The sequence below is a fragment of the Bubalus kerabau genome, chromosome 4 (genome assembly GCF_029407905.1).
Source record: "Bubalus kerabau isolate K-KA32 ecotype Philippines breed swamp buffalo chromosome 4, PCC_UOA_SB_1v2, whole genome shotgun sequence".
Lineage (NCBI taxonomy): Eukaryota > Metazoa > Chordata > Mammalia > Artiodactyla > Bovidae > Bubalus > Bubalus kerabau.
Window position 1 is genome coordinate 92117979 of NC_073627.1, and position 23338 is coordinate 92141316.

The 23338-nt window shown below is 42.5% G+C and overlaps 1 protein-coding gene and 1 non-coding gene across 3 annotated transcripts in view; both read right to left on the reverse strand.

Annotated features, from left to right (window-relative positions):
* Nucleotides 1–4771: 4771 nt before the first annotated feature.
* The window catches only part of SH3GL2 (SH3 domain containing GRB2 like 2, endophilin A1), a 222335-nt gene continuing 203768 nt past the window's right edge, over nucleotides 4772–23338 (reverse strand). For both annotated transcript variants that reach the window (XM_055577970.1, XM_055577971.1), the window contains 6 exons: nucleotides 18941–19084; nucleotides 16339–16472; nucleotides 13783–13941; nucleotides 11251–11354; nucleotides 8924–9054; nucleotides 4772–6340 (listed from right to left, as the gene is read on the reverse strand). In XM_055577970.1, coding sequence (XP_055433945.1) covers nucleotides 6141–6340; nucleotides 8924–9054; nucleotides 11251–11354; nucleotides 13783–13941; nucleotides 16339–16472; nucleotides 18941–19084 — 872 coding nt within the window. In that variant the 3' untranslated portion in view covers nucleotides 4772–6140. The remainder of the gene's footprint in view (nucleotides 6341–8923; nucleotides 9055–11250; nucleotides 11355–13782; nucleotides 13942–16338; nucleotides 16473–18940; nucleotides 19085–23338) is intronic.
* On the reverse strand, nucleotides 21282–21388 carry LOC129651872 (U6 spliceosomal RNA). Its single transcript, XR_008714376.1, has one exon. It is a non-coding gene; the product is annotated as a U6 spliceosomal RNA (small nuclear RNA).

The window sequence follows — 23338 nt, forward strand, 5'->3', positions numbered from 1 at the left end:
CTCCTCGAGAGGACGCCCTGTGCCTTTGTGAGTGGTACATTCCCTGTTCTAGGGCTTTATTGGTTCTCTGCGTGAACCAGGGAATATTAGCCCCTTTCTCTCTCTCGCATTCTTATCGTTGACTCCAGACCACCAGGTTCCAGTCCACTAAAGGACTGCAACAGTACAGGAGGCAGTGATCAAAACGATCCACAAGAAGAAATGCAAAAAGGCAAAATGGTTGTCTAAGGAGGCCTTACAAATAACTGAGAAAAGAAGAGAAGTGAAAGACAAGAGAGAAAAGGAAAGATATATCCATCTGAATGCAGAGTTCCAAAGAATAGCAAGGAGAGATAAGAAAGCCTTCCTAAGTGATAAATGCAAAGATATAGAGGAAAACAACAGAATGGGAAAGACTAGAGGTCTCTTCAAGAAAATTAGAGATACCAAGGGAACATTTCATGCAAAGATGGGCACAATAAAGGACAGAAATGGTATGGACCTAACAGAAGCAGAAGATATTAAGAAGAGGTGGCAAGAATGCACAGAAAAAGATCTTCATGACCCAGATAACCACAATGATGTGATCACTCATCTAGAGCCAGACATCCTAGAGTGTGAAGTCAAGTGGGCCTTAGGAAGTATCACAACGCACAAAGCTAGTGGAGGTGATGAATTCCAGATGAGCTATTTCAAATCCTAAAAGATGATGCTGTGAAAGTGCTGTACTCAATATGCCAGCAAATTTGGAAAACTCAGCAGTGGCCACAGTTTTCCAAGGTGGTAAAGGTCAGTTTTCATTCCGATCCCAAAGAAAGGCAATGCCAAAGAATCTTCAAACTACTGCACAATTGCACTTATCTCACACACTAGCAAAGTAATGCTCAAAATTCTCCAAGTTAGCTTCAACAGTACCTGAACCAAGAACTTCCAGATGTTCAAGTTGGATTTAAAAAAGGCATAGGAACCAGAAATCAAATTGCCAACATCCACTGGATCATAAAAAAAGCAAGAGAATTCCAGAAAAACATCTGCTTCAATGGCTATACCAAAGCCTTTGACTGTGTGGATCACAACAAACTGGAAAATTCTTAAAGGGGTGGGACTACTAGACCACTTTATCTGCCTCCTGAGAAACCTGTATGCAGGTCAAGGAGCACCAGTTAGAACCAGACATGGAACAACAGACTGGTTCCAAATTGGTAAAGGAGTACGTCATGGCTGTATATTTTCACCTTGCTTATTTAACTTATATGCAGAGTACATCATGCGAAATGCCAGACTGGATGAAGCACAAGCTGTAATAAAGACTGCTAGGAGAAATATCAATAACCTCAAATATGCAGATGACACCATCCTTATGGCAGAAAGCAAAGAGGAATTAAAGAGCTGCTTGATAAAAGTGAAAGATGAGAGTGAAAAAGCTGGCTTAAAACTCAGCATTCAAAAAGCTAAGATCATGGCATCTGGTCCCATCACTTCATGGCAAATAGATGGGGAAACAATGGAAACAGTGACAGATTTTGTTTTGGGGGGGGCTCCAAGATCACTGCAGATGGTGACTTCAGCCATGAAATGAAAAGATGATTGCTCCTTGGAAGAAAAGCTATGACCAACCTAGATAGCATATTAAAAAGCACAGACATTACTGACAAAGACCCATATAGTCAAAGTTATGATTTTTCCAGCAGTCATGTATGGATGTAAGAGTTGGAGCATAAAGAAAGCTGAATGCCAAAGAACTGATTCTTTTGACTGTGGTGTTGGAGAAGACTCTTGAGAGTCCCTTGGACTGTGAGGAGATCAAACCAGTCAATCCTTAAGGAAAACAGTTCTGAATATTCATTGGAAGGACTGATGCGGAAACTGAAGCGCCAATACTTTGGCCTCCTGATACAAAGAACTGACTCATTAGAAAAGACCCTGATGCTGAGAAAGACTGAAGGTAGGAGGAGAAGGGGATGACAGAGGATGAGATGTTTGGATGCCATCACTGACTCGATTGACATGAGTCTGAGCAAGCTCCAGGAGTTGGTGATGGACAGGGAAGCCTGGTATGAGGCGGTCCATGGGGTCACAAACAGTCAGACATGACTGAGCGACTGAAATGACTGACTGACTGATGAACGTTGGGGTGTATGTGTCTTTTCCAATTAGTATTCATCTTCTCTGCACATATGCCTAGGATTGGGACTTCTGGATCATATGCTAACTCTTTAGCTTTTGAGGAATCTCCATATTGTTCTCCATAATGTCTCAACTAATTTACATTCCCACCAGCAACTTAGGAGTGTTTCCTTTTCTCCACACTCTCTCCAGCATTTAGTGTCTGGAGACATTTTGATGATGGCCATTCTGATTGGTGTGAGGTGATCCCTCATTGGAGCACTGATTTTCATTTCTCTGATAATCAGCAATTCAGTTCTTAATCTGGTTAATAAGATGGTCTTGAAATGAGTCTTAAAAAGTGCCCACATGGTTTGATTTAGAACTATAGAAGCTGTCTTGAAAAGAGCCTTGGGATAATCTTAATATCCTAAACCATTGCTAAATGGATACAGAATAAGTGTTGGCAAATTCCAGGGTGTATGTTATATACTATAAACAGTGTAAGGGAAACTTCAATTCTCAGTCATGCCATTCTTATTGTTCACTTTTTAGCAAAGAAAAAATAAGGAAAAATAGTTTCCCAGGAAGTTTTCTCTTTAACACTTATCAGACATATTACAAAAACAAAAACTAATGAGACAACTGCCTCATAGTTTATCATATTGGTTCAGTTTAGTTTAGTCCTGCTTCTCTTTCCACCTCTGACAATTCATTCTATGATTAGACTTAGGAAAATACACGTATAGGGGTAGATTCAACTTCTCATTGGTGATCCACAAAGCTGCCAGCTGTTTCTGTATGTAAAGTTTTATAAAAAGGAATTTATTATTCTTCAGTAAAAATAAGGAATTCAGATAGTTCCAAATCTGGTAAGTATATTATTAATGATCTCCAAAAGACTCCCTTAAACGTTGAGTTCTTTCTGGAAGCTGTGGTTTTAGTTTCATTTGACATTAACGCATTATGAGATTACTCTATGTGGTGCTGGGTCTTGCTGTTAGTTTCCCTTTGATGTTACAGAACTATTACTATCTGTTACTATTACACAGGTACACTCACATTGGTAATGTGTAGCATTACAGACAACAGAAAGCTTTATTGGTTCAAATATTGCTTGAATATATATAGGCTTCTCTCTGGACTTGCTCTTCTGTACGGATCATCTATTGTCCTCTCACTGTATCAACATCAAACTTTCTTAATTACTGTAACTTCATGTTTTATATCGAGAAAAAGTCCTCCATCTCTTTTGTTCTTCTTTAGGAAGAAATATCCACTTGCATTTTCACATAACTTTTATGATATGCTTGTCAATTTTCAAATACACACAAAAAAATTCCTGAGATTTTGGTTGAAATTTCACTAAACCTATAGGTCAATCTGAGTAGAAATAACATATTTACAATGTTGAGTTTTCCAATCCATAAATATCTCTTCACTCATTTAGGGTCTTCTTTTATTTTTTTCTCAAACATGTTTCATAACTTTCTATGTAGAGTTCTTACATAATTCTTATTAGATTTATATCTATGGACTTGAATTTTTTTTAATTTTATTTTATTTTTAAACTTTACATAATTGTATTAGTTTTGCCAAATATCAAAATGAATCTGCCACAGGTATACATGTGTTCCCCATTCTGAACCCTCCTCCCTCCTCCCTCCCCATACCATCCCTCTGGGTCGTCCCAGTGCACCAGCCCCAAGCATCCAGTATCAAACATGTAAAATATCATGTATGAAACGAGTTGCCAGTCCAGGTTCGATGCATGATACTGGACTTGAATTTTTATGCCTTTGTAGATGATGTATATTTTAATTACTTTGTTCTAATTGACTGTTACTGGTATATTAAATTTTTTGGATATTGATTATACATCCAGTAATCCTATTAAATTTACTTATTGACTCTAATAGTTTACCTGTGATTCTTCTGGATTTTCTCCATTCACAATAAAGTCATTGGTAATTTCTTCTTTAAACTGGTTTGAAGAATTGATCTGTAATACTCTAACTCACAGGTAGAAAAAAATATTTCTGTTAGAGAAATTTATATATAATATATATGTGTAGTTAGTATGTCTTCTGTAAATCTTTAGAAGTTAGATTAAAACTACTTGCTTTATATTAGAACTTTTGGATTATTGCCCTCAGCATGGAAGAACGTAAGGACACCCGGTACACAAAGAACATGTTTATTTTCTCAGGAGCTCAGGAAATACATATTCTGTATGCACTGCTCCCCTCCTCCCACCCCATACCCCCAGTAGACATACCAAGAGAAAGAATGCTGGCTTTTGGCCAATCTGTATTTCCAAGTCGATTCCTTTCTCTTCAAGCATGAAAGAAAACAAAAGACTCATGGAAATGATATCTTTTATTTGCTCCTCTGAACATTATATTCTTCTCATGATATCAACATGATGCTATCTCATTTAACTTTTATAGAAGTCTTTTCCTTCCTACTTTCTTATCCTTTTTTCTCAAATCTCCACCTTCCCCGGGTTACCAAGAAGTTACCAGTGTCCAGGCTAACTCCTTCTTGATAATGGAACTCGTCCTGCTTACAGAGAAGTAGGTCTGAGGTTGGAAGCAGGTCTGCTTTGGCTGTATCAGAAGGCAATGAAGACTAGTCCACCCACTGCTGGACCCAGAGAACTAACACAAAATAAAGCACTGGAGCCTTTGGTTCTGTCTTCAGCAATATTTATTGGAAACAGCAACGCTTCCCGTGGGAAGACTTTATACATTAAGCAGTAAGATTTGCCTTTCACTCCACATGATCCACAACCGCAGGTGGCACATCCGAAGCAGCACATTAAACCTCTGAAAGAATCTGTACAGCTAGATAAATAGAACTCTGGATACCTAACAAGACTTTAATGACTGATACAAAAAAAAACAACAACAACTCATAAGCATACGCATAGCACTGTACACACAAAATGAAGAGGAGATAGAAGGGACAGAAATAAATGTCGTTACTCAACTGCGAAAGAGTCTTGCATATGCAGCCACACATCTTAAACTGCTAAGCACAAAAATCGTCTTCATTTGGTCCTCATTGAGGGCAGAATATGCACAAACGATGTTCAAAGAACACAAGGAGAAAGTGGAATGGGAAGATAGTTACTGTTTCTTGGTCTATGGACTAGTGGGCAAATGGTTTCGAGTGCTCTTCTTCTTGTGTTTCTGTACCAAATGGATTCATGAAACATGTAATTCATAAACAGAACTGAAGTGAAGACATCTGTTCCCCATTCCGTGTACCTTCAGAAATGCCCTGTATACATATCTGGTTTCTGTACAGCAAGAAAGGAAAGCTTGGAGACCAGGTCCTTTCCAATTCCTCATAGTAGAGAACCTCTTCAGCTCCTCCCACAACATGATGACCATCTTACTTAGAGATAAAATGGGAATCACCCTCTGGCTTTAACAGCAGGGAGGGAAGAAAACCAGCTGAACCTCAGAAATAGGCATAAGCATGGGAACAAAGGAGACTTTTCAGAGAAGGCTTTGAACCCACACTAAACACTTTCTATGAGAGCATCCAGGGATTCACTTATTCAGACAAGAAGATAATTTGCTGGTGAGGGAGGCTTTCTTGGACAGTTCTGTGACTCACAGGTTTGGGAGGGGCTGATGTGAAAACAAGAACTTTCTCTTCTACTTAAATGGAGAACCTGAGACCTTGAGACGGCCCGCCGGTGATAGATAATATCTTCAGTAGGATGGTGGATATGTGATGTGGCTCATGGTCAAATTCTCAGAGGCCACAGCCCCCTGAGAACTGTGTAAACAGCAGTTCTGTGACTACTGGCTGGTCTCAAATGGTATTGTAAAAGCACATGCCATGCCCACCAGGCTAAGAAGATATCATCCATCACCATGACTCTTGTGGGATCACACAAGTCAACCAAACGTTCTCAGTGGGGCTTGACGACTTGGACCACTGCAGCCTGCACTTGGGATGTTTTGTAAGCAGCATTACCAAAGCAGTGGTTAAACCTAACTATCTGGGTCAAGAAGAGGTGAGCAGCCAGCGTTAACATCCTAGTGGGGCAGAGCAACCAGAATCTCCACATAATTGATGGGGAAGAAGCCTGACTGGCCGTGGAGCATCCCCTCATACCAGTTCTCATCAATCTGGTTAGTGAGTGTGATTATATCACCCTCTTTAAAACCCAACTCCCCTTCGTTTTCAGGTTCAAAGTCGTACAGAGCTCGGCAGCAGGGCTGATCCATTGGGGCACCTGGGAGTGAGAGTAGGAGAGAAGAACACAGAGAGACAAGGGGAATTTAGCACACGCGACTACTGCCTGGCTTGCTGTCCCCCTGGGCTCCTCCCTCACTCCTCTTCCTGCTGAAGCCTCCTCTTGGCTCTGGTCCCCAGTGTCTGCTGTATGGCACCTCGCTCTCTACCAGTCTTCAGAAGTTTTCTCACGTTTCTGGGAGTTGCTGAATTCCTGTTTCTTTTTCCAGTATTAAAAATTGCTCACATCTATTGTTTTGGTACATACAACATAGTTCATCAAGGCTGGCCTTCCTAACAACGTGCAGAGATGGGAGACTCAATGACTTAAGGAGTCTTAGCGGGATTTGGACTTCCCAAGCGGCACTAGCGGTAAAGAACCCACCTGCCAATGCAGGAGACGTAAGACACAAGTGTTCGATCTTTGGGTCAGAAAGGTCCCCTGGAGGAGGGCATGGCAACCCACTCCAGTATTTTTGCCTGGGAAATCCCGTGAACAGAGGAGCCTAGTGAGCTATGGTCCACAGGGTTGCAAAGAGTCAGACTCAACTGAAGTGACTTAGCACAGCACGGCACAGTGAGATTTAGGTTCATCATGGAGTATGGCCAAAATTCTTTCCACACTAGCACTTTAAGATCTCTGCCTGTATGAAATAGTACAGTTCATTACACGGACAATGTTTTGCAGCATCAGAATAACAGTGCAGTTCACACTTTTTAAAAATAAAGACCTCAGTCTCCGGAAGTTGCTGTAATATAGTGAAAAACAAGACAATATAAAACATTGTGTTCAAGTTCTTACTCTCTGTGACCTTGTGTAAGGCACTTCAGTCTCAGTTTCTTTGTCTAAAATTGGAAGGAACAGTTAGAACTTATTTCTGTGGCTATTAAATGAGATTATATAAAAGTGATATAATTACACCTGTGCATTAATATACCGCATATATGACTATGATGTGTGTCCATCAGAGCTATGGCATAGAAAAACAGTATATTTACCTTGATTTAAATAATGATGGATGGGCCCATATCTTAAAAGAGATCTATGTTAAATCAGTAAGCATACTGACCGAGTCGCTGCTGCTGCTGCTAAGTCGCTTCAGTCGTGTCTGACTCTGTGCGACCCCATAGACGGCAGCTCACCAGGCTCTCCTGTCCCTGGGATTCTCCAGGCAAGAACACTGGAGTGGGTTGCCATTTCCTTCTCCAATGCATGAAAGTGAAAAGTGAAAGTGAAGTTGCTCAGTCGTGTCCAACTCCTAGCGACCCCATGGACTGCAACCTACCAGGCTCCTCTGTCCATGGGATTCTCCAGGCAAGAGTACTGGAGTGGGGTGCCATTGCCTTCTCCACTGACAGAGTAGGCATACACATATACTAATAAACTCAGACAAGTGCATGCAGATCCATGCCACCTAGACTGCTTTGAAGGGGAACAATAACATTTATTTATTTATTTTTTTTTTTTTTTATTATTTAGAGAAAGCAAGTTAATGAGTCTCTGAGAGAAAAGTGGAATATGTGATTGGTTTCTGAGCACCAGAGAACAGGTTACCTATAACTTACATGACTAGTCCTTGTAACCGGCTAACTTCTAAAAAGCACTGCTGTTATCCACACACGGAGTGCTCTGAGCAGCAGAGCTCAGCACAAGGGGCAGAGAGCCCCCACCGTCATCACACACCTCACTTCTTTCCTTTGCAGTCTCCTGAGGACACCTGTTTCCTCCCATCAAACACTGAGCACTGGGGATGCAGGAAACATGGAAGAAAGCTGCATGTCCTTACAGTCCACATCTAGTATCAGACAGTTCCTCTTCTTCAACCAAGCAGATTAGATTACTAAGGCTGAATATATCGCAAGCACAGGCTTTTACCTGATCAGCGTGTAGCGGGTGGACAGCAGCGGTGTCAGCTAAAAGGATACATTACTGGGTATACACCAATATCCTTGATAGAAAATTAGTTTTCACTTTTCTTGTACCAACCTGTTACTACAGCACAGTGAACTGGCTGGAGGTTAGGGAGAGGAAGAAAGTCGAGCAGCTATTGAGACTCAGAATATATTCACTTGTAAATATATTCACCCACGTGTTTCTTTGACTCCAGAAATCTAATTTCCTAGAGCTGCTGTCTGTGGGTTATAAGTGAGTGTATGTGGGCACATACTGTCCAGGGGTATTCACCTTTATGCAGGCAAGATTCACAGAAGCAGAAAAACAGGCAGGAAAAAACCCATGACATCCCTACAATGAAACTGACATATTAAGGTGACTTTAAGACCACAAAGGTCAAAATCAAATGTGCTTGCTGCAGCAAGTAAGTGTGGGCTGATGGTGGACAGTGAGAGAAAAAGGGACTTACAAAGAAAGTTTAATAGAGGAGAGAGAGTAAAGGAGAGGAAGGGAGAGTCAAGGATACAAGAAGGAACTCCGTTAAGTTTCTGACACCACCATTCTGTAAGAAATATATTACTGTGTATTCCTCATGTAGCCAGACTGGACCACTCCTAGAATTTCTGGAAGCATGTCAGCTGGGGGTGCCCAAGGCCTGTGGAGTGGGTTCTGCAGCTCTCAGCTCCTTACCTGCAGGTTTGGGGGTGCCTGTGTGGGAGAGGCCCCCATTGGGCTGAGTGCTGTCCCCTGTTGAAAACTCCAGGCTCATTCGAGGTTTAGGCTGATACTCCCTTCTTGGCTGGGATGAAGCTTGTCTTATTCTACATTAAAAAGAAAAAGGGGATGCAGCCAATTAAGACACAAAAAGAAAAGCCATAAAATCCAGAAAATACTTAGGTTACCCACCAGTCTATCATTGTGGAATATGAGAAAGGATCCTTAGTTTTCTTTTCTGTGTCTTTCTCCATGTTTTATGCAATAGTCACACCCTCTATGGCTATAGCCTCACTGTCTTCATTCTTCCTCTCACTTGCTCCCTCATTTACTCAGAGCTCACTTTGCAAGGATGCACTGTGTTAGGTGCCAGGAACACAAAGACCAATCAGTCACTGGTCTTACCCTCAAGCTTATGGTCTGGTGGGAAGACAGATCATAAACAACTGATTACTGTAAACTGTAGTAAACACTATTATGGAGATCTGCATAAAATGTTCTAGGAACACAGAGGTGGAGCTGGGGGTGAGGAGTCTACCTGTCCATGGAGAAGTCAGAGAGGGTTTGAGGAGAAAAGTAAAAGATGGTTAGCAGTCATTTCTAGATGAATAGCTACTCCCAGAAGACAGTTATTCCCTGCTGAGCTTGAGAATGTGTGGAGGGAAGAGAGGAGGAAATACAGTATCTCTGGGTACAGCACAGAGGAAGGAGAAAGAATCCAAGGGAGACGGGAGGAAGTGGGAAAGGCACAGGCAGCAAATGTATTCTGCACACCCCGAAGTGTTTTCCACAGCACCAGATGCTCACTAGCAAAGTGTACAGCCAGTCCGCAAGTGTGAGGGGAGTCTCAGTTCAGTTCAGTTCAGTTCAGTCGCTCAGTCGTGTCCGACTCTCTGCGACCCCATGAATCGCAGCACGCCAGGCTTCCCTATCCATCACCAACTCCCGGAGTTCACTCAGACTCATGTCCATGGAGTCAGTGATGCCATCCAGCCATCTCACCCTCTGTCGTCCCCTTCTCTAGGGTATGGCGATTGTAGAATGACAGTGGCTCTGAACATGGTTCAGAGGGAACAAAGAAAAGTGGCCTTCATGCTCAGCAGATGTCACAAAGATATATCATGCTTCTTTAGTATGACGAAATGCATGGTTTTCAACCCTCCTAGAGGCTTCAGAGCATGACACGTGTTTCCACAAGGGTTCACTGTCCAAACACTAGTCAAGGAAGACACTGAGGAGAGGATGAGGCTGGCCACATGGCAACAGGTTGAGGAAGTTTCTCATAACACAGCCCTATACCTGCAGGAGGCCTTGTGCATTTATAGCCGTATCAGCAGCTCTGAGAGCCTAATCTGGCCATAAGCTGAGAATAAAATCTCTTGAGGCAATCCTTTGATGTGCACACATTCAGCTCAAATAAAATAACACATATTACACAGCACAGGGCCACCACACACAGCTGTGCAGGCTGTGCCTCACAGCTCTAATAATTAAACCACCCCAGCCAGGATACAGGGCCCATCTGAGGAGGCGGAACAGGCATAAGTAATCAGCTCCATCTGATGGACCTCATCACCACTCAGAGAAACTCAAAGTGTGAAACGACACAGGTGTTCCAATAGGTTATGCTTCCACGGGCGCCCCTGCGGCCCTGCTGCATGACCCTGAGCCCAGGCTTGCCGGTCTGTCAGGTGAGGTTAACGATACTTGGTTTACAGGGCTGTTACATGACTGATGGTGATATGCCTTCAGTACCTACAGCATAGCTGGCCAGCAAATCACATCCATTATCATTAGTAGCCTCCTGGGGGTCCCATCTGTAGCAGACAAAGTATTACCTCCGTATTGATTGCTCATAAAACACATGATGATTGTTGTTTAGTCACTAAGTTGCGTCCAATTCTTTTGCGACCCCATGGACTGTAGCTCACTGGGCTCCTCTATCCATTGGATTTCCCAGGCAAGAATACTGGAGAGGGTTGCCATTTCCTTTTCCAGGGGATCTTCCCCACCCAGAGATCGAACCTACGTCTCCTACATTGGCAGGTAGATTCTTCACCACTGAGCCACCAGGGAAGCCCAAACACAACTTTAGGAAGGAATGAAGGAAAGTGAAGGAAATGAAGGAAAACAGAGCCCAAGACAATATAAAATCAAAACAAATGATTCACAGGTTGCTTATGTAGGATCAGTAGGAATCCTGAAGAAAGTTTTTCTTCTAATGTATTCTAATATTTCCACTTCTTTATACACCATTTCATAGCAAGAAAATGGACATGGAAATGCAGGGAACTGTACAATACCTCTCCTCCAGTCTGACAGTGACCTGCTGCAGGATCTGGACTGCCTGCTTATGGTACTCCAGCTGGGCTTGGACGAGCGCAGACAGCTGGCTCACCTGCTCGATCTGCAGATCAACGGGGGAACCACGTCTTAGTTATCAGGTTACAGTCCTTAATCATCTGCTACCGCTCAGTCCAAATGACACAGCTACCCCTGACACACAGCCCAGTGCCCGGCGGTGCCCAAGACTAGGCAGTGAGCCAGGCTAACTGATAGTTTTGTGGGTAACAAATTGATTAAAGATAAGAAAGCATCCCTGTGCTTGGAAACTCTAGTTCTAGGAGAAGAAACATTAGTCAGAATCCTCCCAGAGATCATAAAGCTCTCATCAAAATCTCATGCTTAGCCACAACCTTCTGATTAGGATTTGGCTTCTTTGATTGACTTTCTATAGGACAAAAGATGCATTGACAAGAACATTCTTTGCTCTCTATACTTCTCATGCTAAGTCAATATGAGTGCTGTTAATAAAAATGTAAATATTGATTTCTCATATGAGGCACTATGGGAGGCAGTGTGGTTTGACAGAAAATCTTTTGTTCTCTCTGACCCTCATCTGCAATGTAAAAGGGTTGGGTTAAGTGACACCTTGGGCTCACTCCACCTCTAACCTTCTGCGCATCCTTGGTTACTCTTCATGTGTGTCTTGCGTTGTGATCCAGTTAAGTAGTTGCCTCTGAGTGAACAGAGGCAACGCTACCCCATGAGTTTTGGAGTAGGGCTGGGTCCTTGGTGAAGAGAAGGAATGCTGTGACTCAGGTCACCCTCTCCCTCATGGTGTTCCTCCTCAGTAGGTAGATGGACACGTTGTTTTACATAATCACAAATTAGCAATGTTTCTGGAGAGTCTGGAAGTCTGGATATGTTCAACATGCCTCCCCTGTAACCAGTCAAGGGGGGGTGGGCAGTAAATACCTAAAGGCTCTGTAAATACCTTGGCAGAAGCTGGTGAGCAACTGATGGGGCTAGAGGTGAAGATGAGCAAGGACAGAAAATCTGGTTAACAGGTCTTATGACATGAGTCGTTAGAAAGCAACTTTTAAAGCCATGAAAAATAATTCAGCATTCTGGAAATGTGAAGGCAACTTTTTAACTATCTCACCTATGTCCCAAATGTAGTATCTATGCAACAATCTTCAACCTTAATTGTAATTACCTTTGGAAAGAAAAGGTTAACTTTACCTCAAAATATAGACCATCTTAACCATACATAAAACTGAGCACCGAAGAATCAATGCTTTAGAACTGTGGTGTTGGAGAAGACTCTTGAGAGTCCCTTGGACTGCAAGGAGATCCAACCAGTCCATCCTAAAGGAAATCAGTCCTGAATATTCATTGCAAGGACTGATGTTGAAGCTGAATCTCCAATACTTTGGCCACCTGCTGTGAAGAACTGACTCACTGGAGTAAGACCCTGATTCTGGGAAAGACTGAAGGCAGAAGGGGAAGGGGACGACAGAGGATGAGATGGTTGGATGGCATCACTGACTTGATGGACATGAGTTTGAGCAAGTTCCAGGAGATGGTGATGGATGGGGAAGCTTGATATGCTGTGGTCCATGGGGTTGCAAAGAGTTTGACATGACTGAGTGACTGAACTGAACTGAATGTATATTGGACACATGCTTACTGACAACATTGACTGATTTTCTTATTTAATCTGAAGTCAATTTGCCTTACACTTCACATTTCAACAGAGTATTTGCTTAAACTATTGGACTTATATAGGTCATCAGAAAGTGAAAGTCACTTGGTTGTGTCTGACTCTTTGTGATGCCATAAACTGTAGCCTGCCAGGGTCCTCTATCCATGGGATTCTCCAGGCAAGAATACTGGAATGGGTAGCCATTCCCTTCTCCAGGAGATCTTCCCAACCCAGGGACTGAACCCAGGTCTCCAGCATTGTAGGCAGATTCTTTACCATCTGAGCCCCAGGGAAGCCCAGGTCATCAGAAACATTCTTTATCTCCCTACTATTTATAATGGTTTAAGATTATTAGCAGACAAAAATCTAGTTACATCAAACTTTTTGTTGTGCTGTCGTGTGTGTGTGTGTGTGTGTGTGTGTGTGTGTGTGCGTGTGCTCATTTGTATCTGACTCTTTGCTACCCCATGGACTGGAGCCTGCAAGCTCCTCTGTCCTTAGAATTTTTCTATGTAAGATTACTGGAATGTGTTTCTGTATCTACTGCAGGGTCTCTTCCTGACCCAGGGATTGAACCCGAGTCTTGTGCCTCCTGAACTGGCAGGTGGATTCTTTATCACTAGTACCATCTGGGAAGCTCACAGCAAACTACAGGAATATAGAAACAGCTTTACAATTTCTCAGTCTACTTTATAATTTTAAATTATTTTAAAAAATAACTATCTACTGAAGCTTTCACCACATAGTACTATCAGTGATTCACATTTTAAATTTCATAACCCTTTAACACATTAATCCTCTTCCTCAAAGGTGAAGTTAAATTAAAAACCACAGGAGAGTCACTCACATCCATCTCTAAGAGATTGAACATGCTTGACTCAGCAATCTCCTTAGACTCATCAAATTTCTCCAGAGCTTGACGTAACTCTTCATCAGGAATCTTGCCTTGTCGTTTCTTCTTATAATCAAAGTCCAGGCGTCTTCCCTCCAACTTCTTCAGATGATGCTGAAAAAATCCAGGGCAGAAATGTGCTTTGAAGGGACTTATGGAAAAGGACTATTTACAGCTCACTTCCCCACCATGCCCACTGGCTTCCAAAATAAGACAGGCTAAGTTCTAAAACATCACATCACCAGAGAAATAAAGAAACACACATCAATAGGGGCAAATGCTTCTAAAGGCTAAGACATTTATGTTTGGGAAACACCTTTAAAAATAATTAATAGCAAGAAAGAAATTGTGGAAAATACTGATGCCCCTTATTGTCTGCCCCTGCTGGGTCAAAGCTAAGGTGAAATATATGCCTCTCCACCCTATGACTAGGGGTGGAAGCTAGGAAGGTTTAGAAAGAATAGGCATATGGGGCTCACAAGTCTCCATCTTCAAGGAAATGGTATCTCGTGGGAAGGCAGAGGAAAAATGGTTTCCTTGAAATGAAGTGAGAAAGAAAAGTATTCTTCCTTTTTCATATCATAAAACATTTGTGCTGGAAGGGATTTATTTTTGAGGTAGTCCAGTCTATTAGAATTACCTTAAGATGTTTACTAAAACTATGGATTCTTGATCACCTGAATTAGAATATCCAGGGCTGAGGCCCAGGCAACTTGGTCTTAGCACTTAGCCTAGCAGACTGATGCAGCTTTAGGAGAATCATGGATTAATTTAAGTCTCCCATCTGACAGATGATGAGACTGGGTCCTAAGACCTAACCTGAAAGAGACCTTCATCAGGACCTAACCCCCAACACTGTGCAGTAATTCCCCTTTGCATCACACCAGATGCACACATTCCAGGTGTGGGACTGCCCAGCCTTGCCCCAACGCCTCCAGTAACCAATTAGGAAAGTAGTTTCGCAAAGCCACAAAGTATTTTTTTCCTACGAGCTGCTGCTGCTGCTGCTAAGTCACTTCAGTCATGTCCAACTCTGCGTGACCCCATAGAAAACAGCCCACCAGGCTCCGCCATCCCTGGGATTCTCCAGGCAAGAACACTGGAGTGGGTTGCCATTTCCTTCTCCAATGCATGAAAGTGAAAAGTGAAAGTGAAGTCGCTCAGTCGTGTCCGACTCTTAGTGACCCCATGGACTGCAGCCCACCAGGCTCCTCCATCCATGAGATTTTACAGGCAAGAGTACTGGAGTGGGATGCCATTGCCTTCTCCAAGCTGCAGTGTCCCACTATTAATGGGTGGAGGGAAATGTGCTAGATTTCTCTTGACCCTGGATGTTCAGGGAGTGAGAGGGAAGGAAATGAAAATGAAGTTGGGAGTGGGGAAGAAATGAGAAGGTGGGAGGAAGAAAATCCTTGACCTTCCTGCCACCACACACCCTGCCTCCAGCCCATGCCCTGATCCAAACTAAGTGCTTGTCCCTTTGGAAGGAATGCCCTTTTCAAATGTCTGAACCTGCAGTCAGCTGCAAAACCGAGCACTGGAATCAGAGAGACATGTTAGGTTTGGAGTGAGTCTGCCACCTAGCAACAGTGTGGCAGGGTTGAAGATTTAAGCTAGAGATTGCAGAGACTTCATTTATCTGAAAATTAAATTTCAGACAAGTTAAACAGATATCTGTTGAAAGAATGGATGAGCAAACATTACACACCTAGTTAGAGGTTAAAGCCAGTTGAACATTATTTATTTGGAAAAACTAAACTGTTCTACCAGAGAAGGCAATGGCACCCCACTCCAGTACTCTTGCCTGGAAAATCCCATGGACGGAGGAGCCTGGAAGGCTGCAGTCCATGGGGTCACGAAGAGGCGGACACAACTGAGCGACTTCACTTTCAGTTTTCACTTTCATGCGTTGGAGAAGGAAATGGCAACCCACTCCAGTGTTCTTGCCTGGAGAATCCCAGGGACAGGGGAGCCTGCTGGGCTGCTGTCTATGGGGTCACATAGAGTCGGACACGACTGAAGCGACTTAGCAGCAGCAGCAGCAAACTGTTCTACATGTTTTAGAAAGGATAGTTGGGTATATTTCCTCAAGTCTAACAACCATTATGAAAACACAAGTTTATAGTGTAAAAGAAGAACTACATATACAAGCCAACAACTGGTATAGCTGGTATTTTAGAGGGTGAAATCATCCCAGAAAACATAGAATAATTAATAAAATTGTATAGTCAGGGAAAGAATATCCTTCTGGAGAAAAATGCTTGAAAAACTTGAAAACTGAACATGGAGAAATTAAATGCAATACTCATGAGTGGAACAGTCATAATAATGGGGCAAAAAGTATTACATTTACCATTTATCTTGATTTTTCATGCTGGATTTTTTACAGTTCACATGCTCAGTGTTGACAACATGCATGGTAAGTTTAAAAAAAAATGTTTCCTAAAGGAAAAGGGAACCTGCATCTGTACAATTCCAACTTCCAGTTTGCAAATAACTTGTATCAGGTACCTGAATTTCCCTCAGATCTTTGTCATGAAGATTCTGAAGGGGGTCAATGAAGTTCTGCTTCACTTCCATGTCCAAGGAGTCCTTTACCTCCGAGAGTTCCCTCATGGCCTCCCCCACCTCACCAAGCGCTGGGCCTGCAAGGTGATAAGGAAGCCCTTGAACATTAAAGAACAAAGATGAAATGCACTTGCAGTAACAGGGCCCCTCACAAACCAAACCTGGGAACAGCTGCCTGTCTTCTGAAGACAACCAAGACAAGAGACGGTATATAATGCCCTCTGGAGATCAGTGTATTTTCCATCTGAGAAAGTTCATAAAAGTTCACTGAGTACAACAGACTCAATGCCCCTAGGGGTGGGGGCCAGCATTCCTTACTATAGAGAACATAAAAGTTTGCTTTTCCTTTGAAAAGGAATTGGAAGTTCCCTACCCTCCTTTGGAGGAGCCTCTAGATGAAAGTGAAAGAGGAGAGTGAAAAAGTTGGCTTAAAGCTCAACATTCGGAAAACTAAGATCATGGCATCTGGTCCCATTACTTCATGGCAAATAGATGGAGAAACAGTGGAAACAGTGGCTGACTTTATTTTTGGGGCTCCAAAATCACTGCAGATGGTGACTGCAGGCATGAAATTAAAAGACGCTTACTCCTTGGAAGGAAAGTTATGACCAACCTAGATAGCATATTCAAAACCGGAGACATGACTTTGCCAACAAAGGTCTGTCTAGTCAAGGCTATAGTTTTTCCAGTGGTCATGTATGGATGTGAGAATTGGACTGTGAAGAAAGCTGAACGCTGAAGAATTGATGCTTCTGAACTGTGGTATTGGAGAAGACTCTTGAGAGTCCCTTGGACTGCAAGGAGATCCAACCAGTCCATTCTGAAGGACATCAGCCCTGGGTGTTCATTGGAAGGAATGATGCTAAAGCTGAAACTCCAGTACTTTGGCCACCTCATTTGAAGAATTGACTCTTTGGAAAAGACCCTGATGCTGGGAGGGATTGGGGGCAGGAGGAGAAGGGGACGACAGAGGATGAGATGGCTGGATGGCATCACCAACTCGATGGACATGAGTTTGAGTAAACTCTAGGAGTTGGTGATGGACAGGGAGGCCTGGCACGCTGCGATTCATGGGGTCACAAAGAGTTGGACACGACTGAGCGACTGAACTGAGCTGAACTGAACTGATGCTGGGAAAGATTGAGGGCAGGAGGAGAAGGGGACAACAGAGGATGAGATGGTTGGATGGCATCACCAACTCAATGGACATGGGTTTGCGTAGATTCCAGTAGTTGGTGATGGACAGGGAGGCCTGGCATGCTACGGTTCATGGGGTTGCAAAGAGTCAGACACGACTGAGCAACTGAACTGAACCTTCCTTTGTAAGTACTTGTGCATGTGTGCTAAGTCACTTCAGTCGTGTCTGACTCTTTGTGACCCCATGGACTGCAGCCTGCCAGACTCCTCTGTCCATGGGATTCTCCAGGCAAGGATATTGGAGTGGGTTGCCATGCCCTCCTCCAGGGGACCTTCCTGACCCAGGGATTGAGCTCATGTCTTATGTCTCCTGCATTGCTAGGTGAGTTCTTTACCACTAGCGCCACCTGGGAAGCCCTCCATAAATACTTGTGTGTGTGCATGCTAAGTCGCTTCAGTTGTGTCCAACTCTTTGTGACCCCATGGACTGTAGCCTGCCAGGCTCCTATGTCCTTGGGATTCTCCTGACAAGAATACTGGAGTGGGTTGCCATGCCCTCCTCAGGGGATCTTCCCAACCCAGGGATTGAACCCATGTCTCTTACATCTCCTGCATTGGCAGGTGGTTCTTTACCACTAGCGCCTTCTTTATTTTTATCTATTTATTTATTTTTGGCCACACTGCATGGAGTGTGAGATCTTAGTTCCCTGATCAGGGATCAAACCCACGACCCCTGCAGTGGAAGCACTGATTCTTAACCACTGGACGGCCAGGGAAGTCCCAAGTACTCGCTCTCCCCTAGAGGACATCTGTTTAAGGTCAATGTATTCAGCAAAAACTTGGAAGGGAGAGCAGGGCTCAATCAGGAAGAACAATTATTTGCTGTGACCTCACATTGTGAAGGACTGAAAACAGAAGGTGGTTAGTATGGCAGCTGAGGGTCCAAGGAGAGCGAGGTAAAGGAATTTGCCAGGGGTGTCACATTAGGTACCCTACACAGATGAGCAGAAGCTAAGAAAAAGCTTGTGGAGTGGGGTGTTGCCCCATTGCTGAGTGTGGCAGTTCCCTCTGCCCCAACGCTCAGGCACTGCCAGACACACACAGTGGTAAACATCCAGGCCTGCCAGACACACACAGTGGTAAACATCCAGGCCTCTGGCTGTGTCTGCCAGCTATGGTAATGATGGGATCTTATGAGGAAGAAAGAAAGTGAATAAAATTTCTAAGACAAATGACACTAAAAATGACAAAGCAACTCTGAAAACAAATAAGGGGCCCATGTGTACAAGACCCACAACTGAGTATCAAAATATAAAATGGTCTTAATTATTTCCTGCAGGGCTTTTTCCAGTGGCACTAAGATCCCCAGGACAAATGAAAACTGAAAATGTGAGGAAGCACACGTTACCAAAGTTGCAGTCATCTCCAAGCTCTCTTCCAAACTTGAGCATGGCCTCTGCCAGCAGCGCCTCTGCCTGGGGGTAACCTGGCCCTTTCTCCTGGCCACGGATTTTCGACATGGTGTTGATCATGCTGAGTTTGGCTCTGGAAGCTGCAGGCAAAGAAATAAGAGACTGTCAAAGTAGGCAGTGTGATGTAGGAAACACAGGGCTGGGTAGAGAATCAGGCCTTGAGCAGACTCTAAACCAGTTCAGCAACTGAAAACTGTACCTTCACCAATGTCCTCATCTATAATATGTGCAGGTTGGTCCACAGATAAAACACAAGCATGCCCTTTTCATCACTAAACTCTCCCTTTCTTTCAGAATCTCATGAGGAACTTAACAGCAAAGGCAAAGCTCTCCAGGCGAAGGTCCCATCTTTGTGTCCTCCTGCCCATCTTCCCATGTCTTCTATTCACTGCTGTGGCCATGCAGTTCTTCTGTGGACCTGGGAAAGCACTTAAAAACCATGGGGTTATATGACCTCTAAGTTCTAGGATTCCACTTTTATATTTCAATTCTAGGAGCCTATGGACTGAAGTAGGAAATTCATTGTTAATTCTTGCAACGTGGGCCTTCTGCCATGTTTCACTTAGACCACGTATAAAATTGAACTATTTGGAAAATCACTTCTTTACTAAGATTCTGACAGTAAACAGACCCCTGAAGAACAGAAATACTGTGTTCATTAAAAAGGCCTAATTACTTCACTTGAACATAACTGCTCCGGAAAATGAGTTTTGTGCCACAAAGACAGCATTTCAATTTCTTTTTTGCTTTTATTTTTATAGGACAAGTGCCTAGAAGGTAAATCCAGTTTTCATGGAAGAAACAGCTTTATTAGGACACTGTTAGACCCGATGATTAACTTGATACTATGGTTTTTCAGGTTCATTTTCAGAGTTGGGACTGCATATTAATGTAGGATTCCATCTGCATGGCAACCCCTTACAGAATCCCAGCTAATGCATACACTTCCAGTATTTAGTGGCTGACATTTCATCTTGAACATTAGGTTCAAATAGGGTTTTATTTAAACTTTGGGCTTCAAAGGTTGAATCTGGAGACAAGGAGAATTATTATGAGAGGATCCCCTTCTAAGCCTGTCCCAGGGATATTATAATGAACAAGACACCTATGGTCTCTACCTTAACGAAGCTTACAAGGTACCATCTATTTTAAAAGCAATTAGAGTGAAGTGTATATACTAAGTGTCATGCAGGGAGATTATAGCAAGTCACAAAAATATAGTAACACCCTAGTTTGTATGGGTGGGCCCTGCAAAGAAGGTTTTGGGGGAGAAGCATCTTTAAACTTTGAGTCACATAATGATTAGCAGTTAGTCCTGCTAATAGCAATATGCAAAGCCTGGTGGTACCTGGAAAAATATAAGAATATAAAATTCACATTTTCTTTACTCCTCATAGAAAAGTGTATCATACATAGTTTTAAAAACTGAAAATGTCATATGAAAACACATTTTGGGGGGGAATAATATCATTAGAGTTTATATTCAAAGATTTTTGTACAATAAGCCTTATTTGAAATCCAGGAAAGACAGAGTCCCTGACAACGTACTCGTAGTATAGTAAGGCATCAGATATGCAAGAGGGGCAGCAAATATGATAAATGCACCACACACACAGTATCAGGGGAACACAGAGAAGGAATAAGAGCAGCACAAAGAAAACTGGACTAAGCAGACGCCAGACAGTAAGAGGGAGCACATGAGTAGAAGGAAAGAAGATAAATGGAGATGAAACAAACAGAATAAGGAAACCACACGTGGTGGTTAATCCTTTCAAATCCTGTTTTGACCATTTCACACTCTAAAGATTTATTCCTTTTAGGAAAGCTGGTTACTGATTCGTGCTTATATCTTGGTTCTGCTGAGAGCTGTCTTCTGGTAAGTAATTACCTGGAGTAATTGTAATCGTTAAATATACTGTGGCTGATTTCCAGATTCATCATTTTGAATGTTGTTTTTTTTTTTTTTTTCTGCCATTTATTTATAATTATGATCTTTTTTTTTTTTAAACTTTGTGAAGAACTTTATTCTTCCACTAAGTACTTAAGAATATCTTAAATATGTTCTACATTTTCATGCGAGGGGGGAATAAAACCATGTTCTGTTAGTTTATCTATTCTGTTAGTTTATCTATTTCTTCAAATGAAAATATTTACCTAGTGATCCATATATTTGGAGAAATGGGCTTTTAAATTTATTCACAACAATTAAGTATTTTTAAGACTCTTGGATTAGTAAGCTTCTGTGTTCTTGAAAAACATCATCAGATCTCTAAATTAACTTTTTTTTTTTGCTTCACAAATTTGCATGTCATCCTTGTATAGGGGCCATGCTAATCTTTTCTGTGTTGTTCCAATTTTAGTACATATGCTACCAAAAAGAGCACTAAATTAACCATTTTTAAGTGTTAACATAAGTGTTTTTAAATGATTTTTAAAAGCAGTACTTTAAGAAACAGAGAGGAAGCCTGGAAATTACAAATTGAAGACATTAGAATTCCTATAATCTCAGTCTAGATAGCATCACCAAGTTGGATGTGCTCCTAGGCACCTTTCTCTTGTCTGGTGCTGCTAAGTCGCTTCAGTCGTGTCCGACTCTGTGCAATGCCATAGACGGCAGCCCACCAGGCTCCCCAGTCCCTGGGACTCTCCAGGCAAGAACACTGGAGTGGGTTGCCATTTCCTTCTCCAATGCATGAAAGTGAAAACTGAAAGTGAAGTCACTCAGTCGTGTCTGACCCTCAGCGACCCCATGGACTGCAACCCACCAGGCTCCTCTGTCCATGGGATTTTCCAGGCAAGAGTACTGGAGTGGGGTGCCATTGTCTAACTCCTTTTCTCCATATTATCTTTATGTTTTGCCATACCTTTAGTTTTTCTTTCAAATCGTTACCATCTCTGTAACTCAGCCCCCATCTTTACTGTCTTACCTTCACTATTCTAGTTCAAGTTGCCCCCACTAAGTTTATTGCAGAAACAGCTTCTTAACAGCAACTTCTCCCCTGGCCCGTGAGAGCAGGATACTGGTATGTTGCTCTGCATATCTCCTAGACAGAATTAGCATAAAGTGATACATGCAGCAGATGTGTAACCCTGACTGCTGAAGGAAAGAATAAATGCATAAACAGACTACCTTGGAAATTCATACATGATCATGGCTGTGGTTTCCATAAGCAGATGCTGCTCACCACAAATAGAGAAAGCCTGTGCACAGAAATGAAGACCTGGTACAGCCAAAAAGAACTAAATAAAATTATTTTTAAAAGCTTTAAAAAACCATTTTATATTTTAATTATATGAGCATATATTACTTCCATTATGAAGAACTAAACTTAACATATTTCCCACTTCCTTCTCCAGCAGGAGACCTAATTTAGTCGTGGAACTGGATAAACAATACTCACAGTATCTTCATAGTCCAGGCACTGCTCTAACCTCATGGGTCTTTCCACTAAAAAGTTCTACCGAAAACTATATTCAGTGGTGCAGAGAGAATTGGCTAGGAAGAGAGAAGTTCATGAGGATTAACAGGTGAAATGCCATCAAGAAAAAAACCGTCAGAGGCAAGGTCTCAGTGAGTCCACATGTAGGTGATTTCTGGAAGGAAAGGCATCAGGTAAACTGAAACAGCAGGAAGTGACATCAGGGTGATCAGAAAGGCTGATGCATCCCCCAGAGGGCTTCCACTGCTTTGCCTTCTGCTAAGAAACAGGGTGGGGAGGGCAGTTTCTTTTTTGTCCTCAAAAATTCAGATTATCTGTTTAGGAAGAGAAATAGGGGCAGCCAAAGCTCGATCAAATCAGCTCCTGACTCTAAAGCATCATCCGCAGCATCCCTTGACGCACTTTTTAATTCTGGGCACAGCCGAAGGGAAGTCAAAGCTCTGCTGAGAGTAAAACAGAAGCTCTCGTCACGCTGCCAGATGGACTTATTCTCCTCTGACCTAAAAGTGGTGTCCCTGTGAGTCACTGCTCAGTCTCTCCTAAGTAACCAGCATGGTAACTAACTGGAATGTGGAAAACCCAGAACTTCTGCTAAATCTAAATTTTAAAAAATTCACTTATTAATTCAAATGAACAGAAAAACAAACCATTAGATCTTGTCTCTCATGAAAAGCAGCATAGTACATTAAAATACACATTAGTTTTGGCTCATTCGAACAAAGGAAAAAAATCCAGGCTTCAAATCTTGCTAGATATGTACCCCTGAACATCAATTCTTTCTGAAAGCGGTTATCAAGATTCAGTGATAAACAGCCAAAAGAGTAACTAGCACACACACACACACTCCATAGGCACTGGAGACAGGCGAAGGCACCCCTTTCTACCTTCCATGTT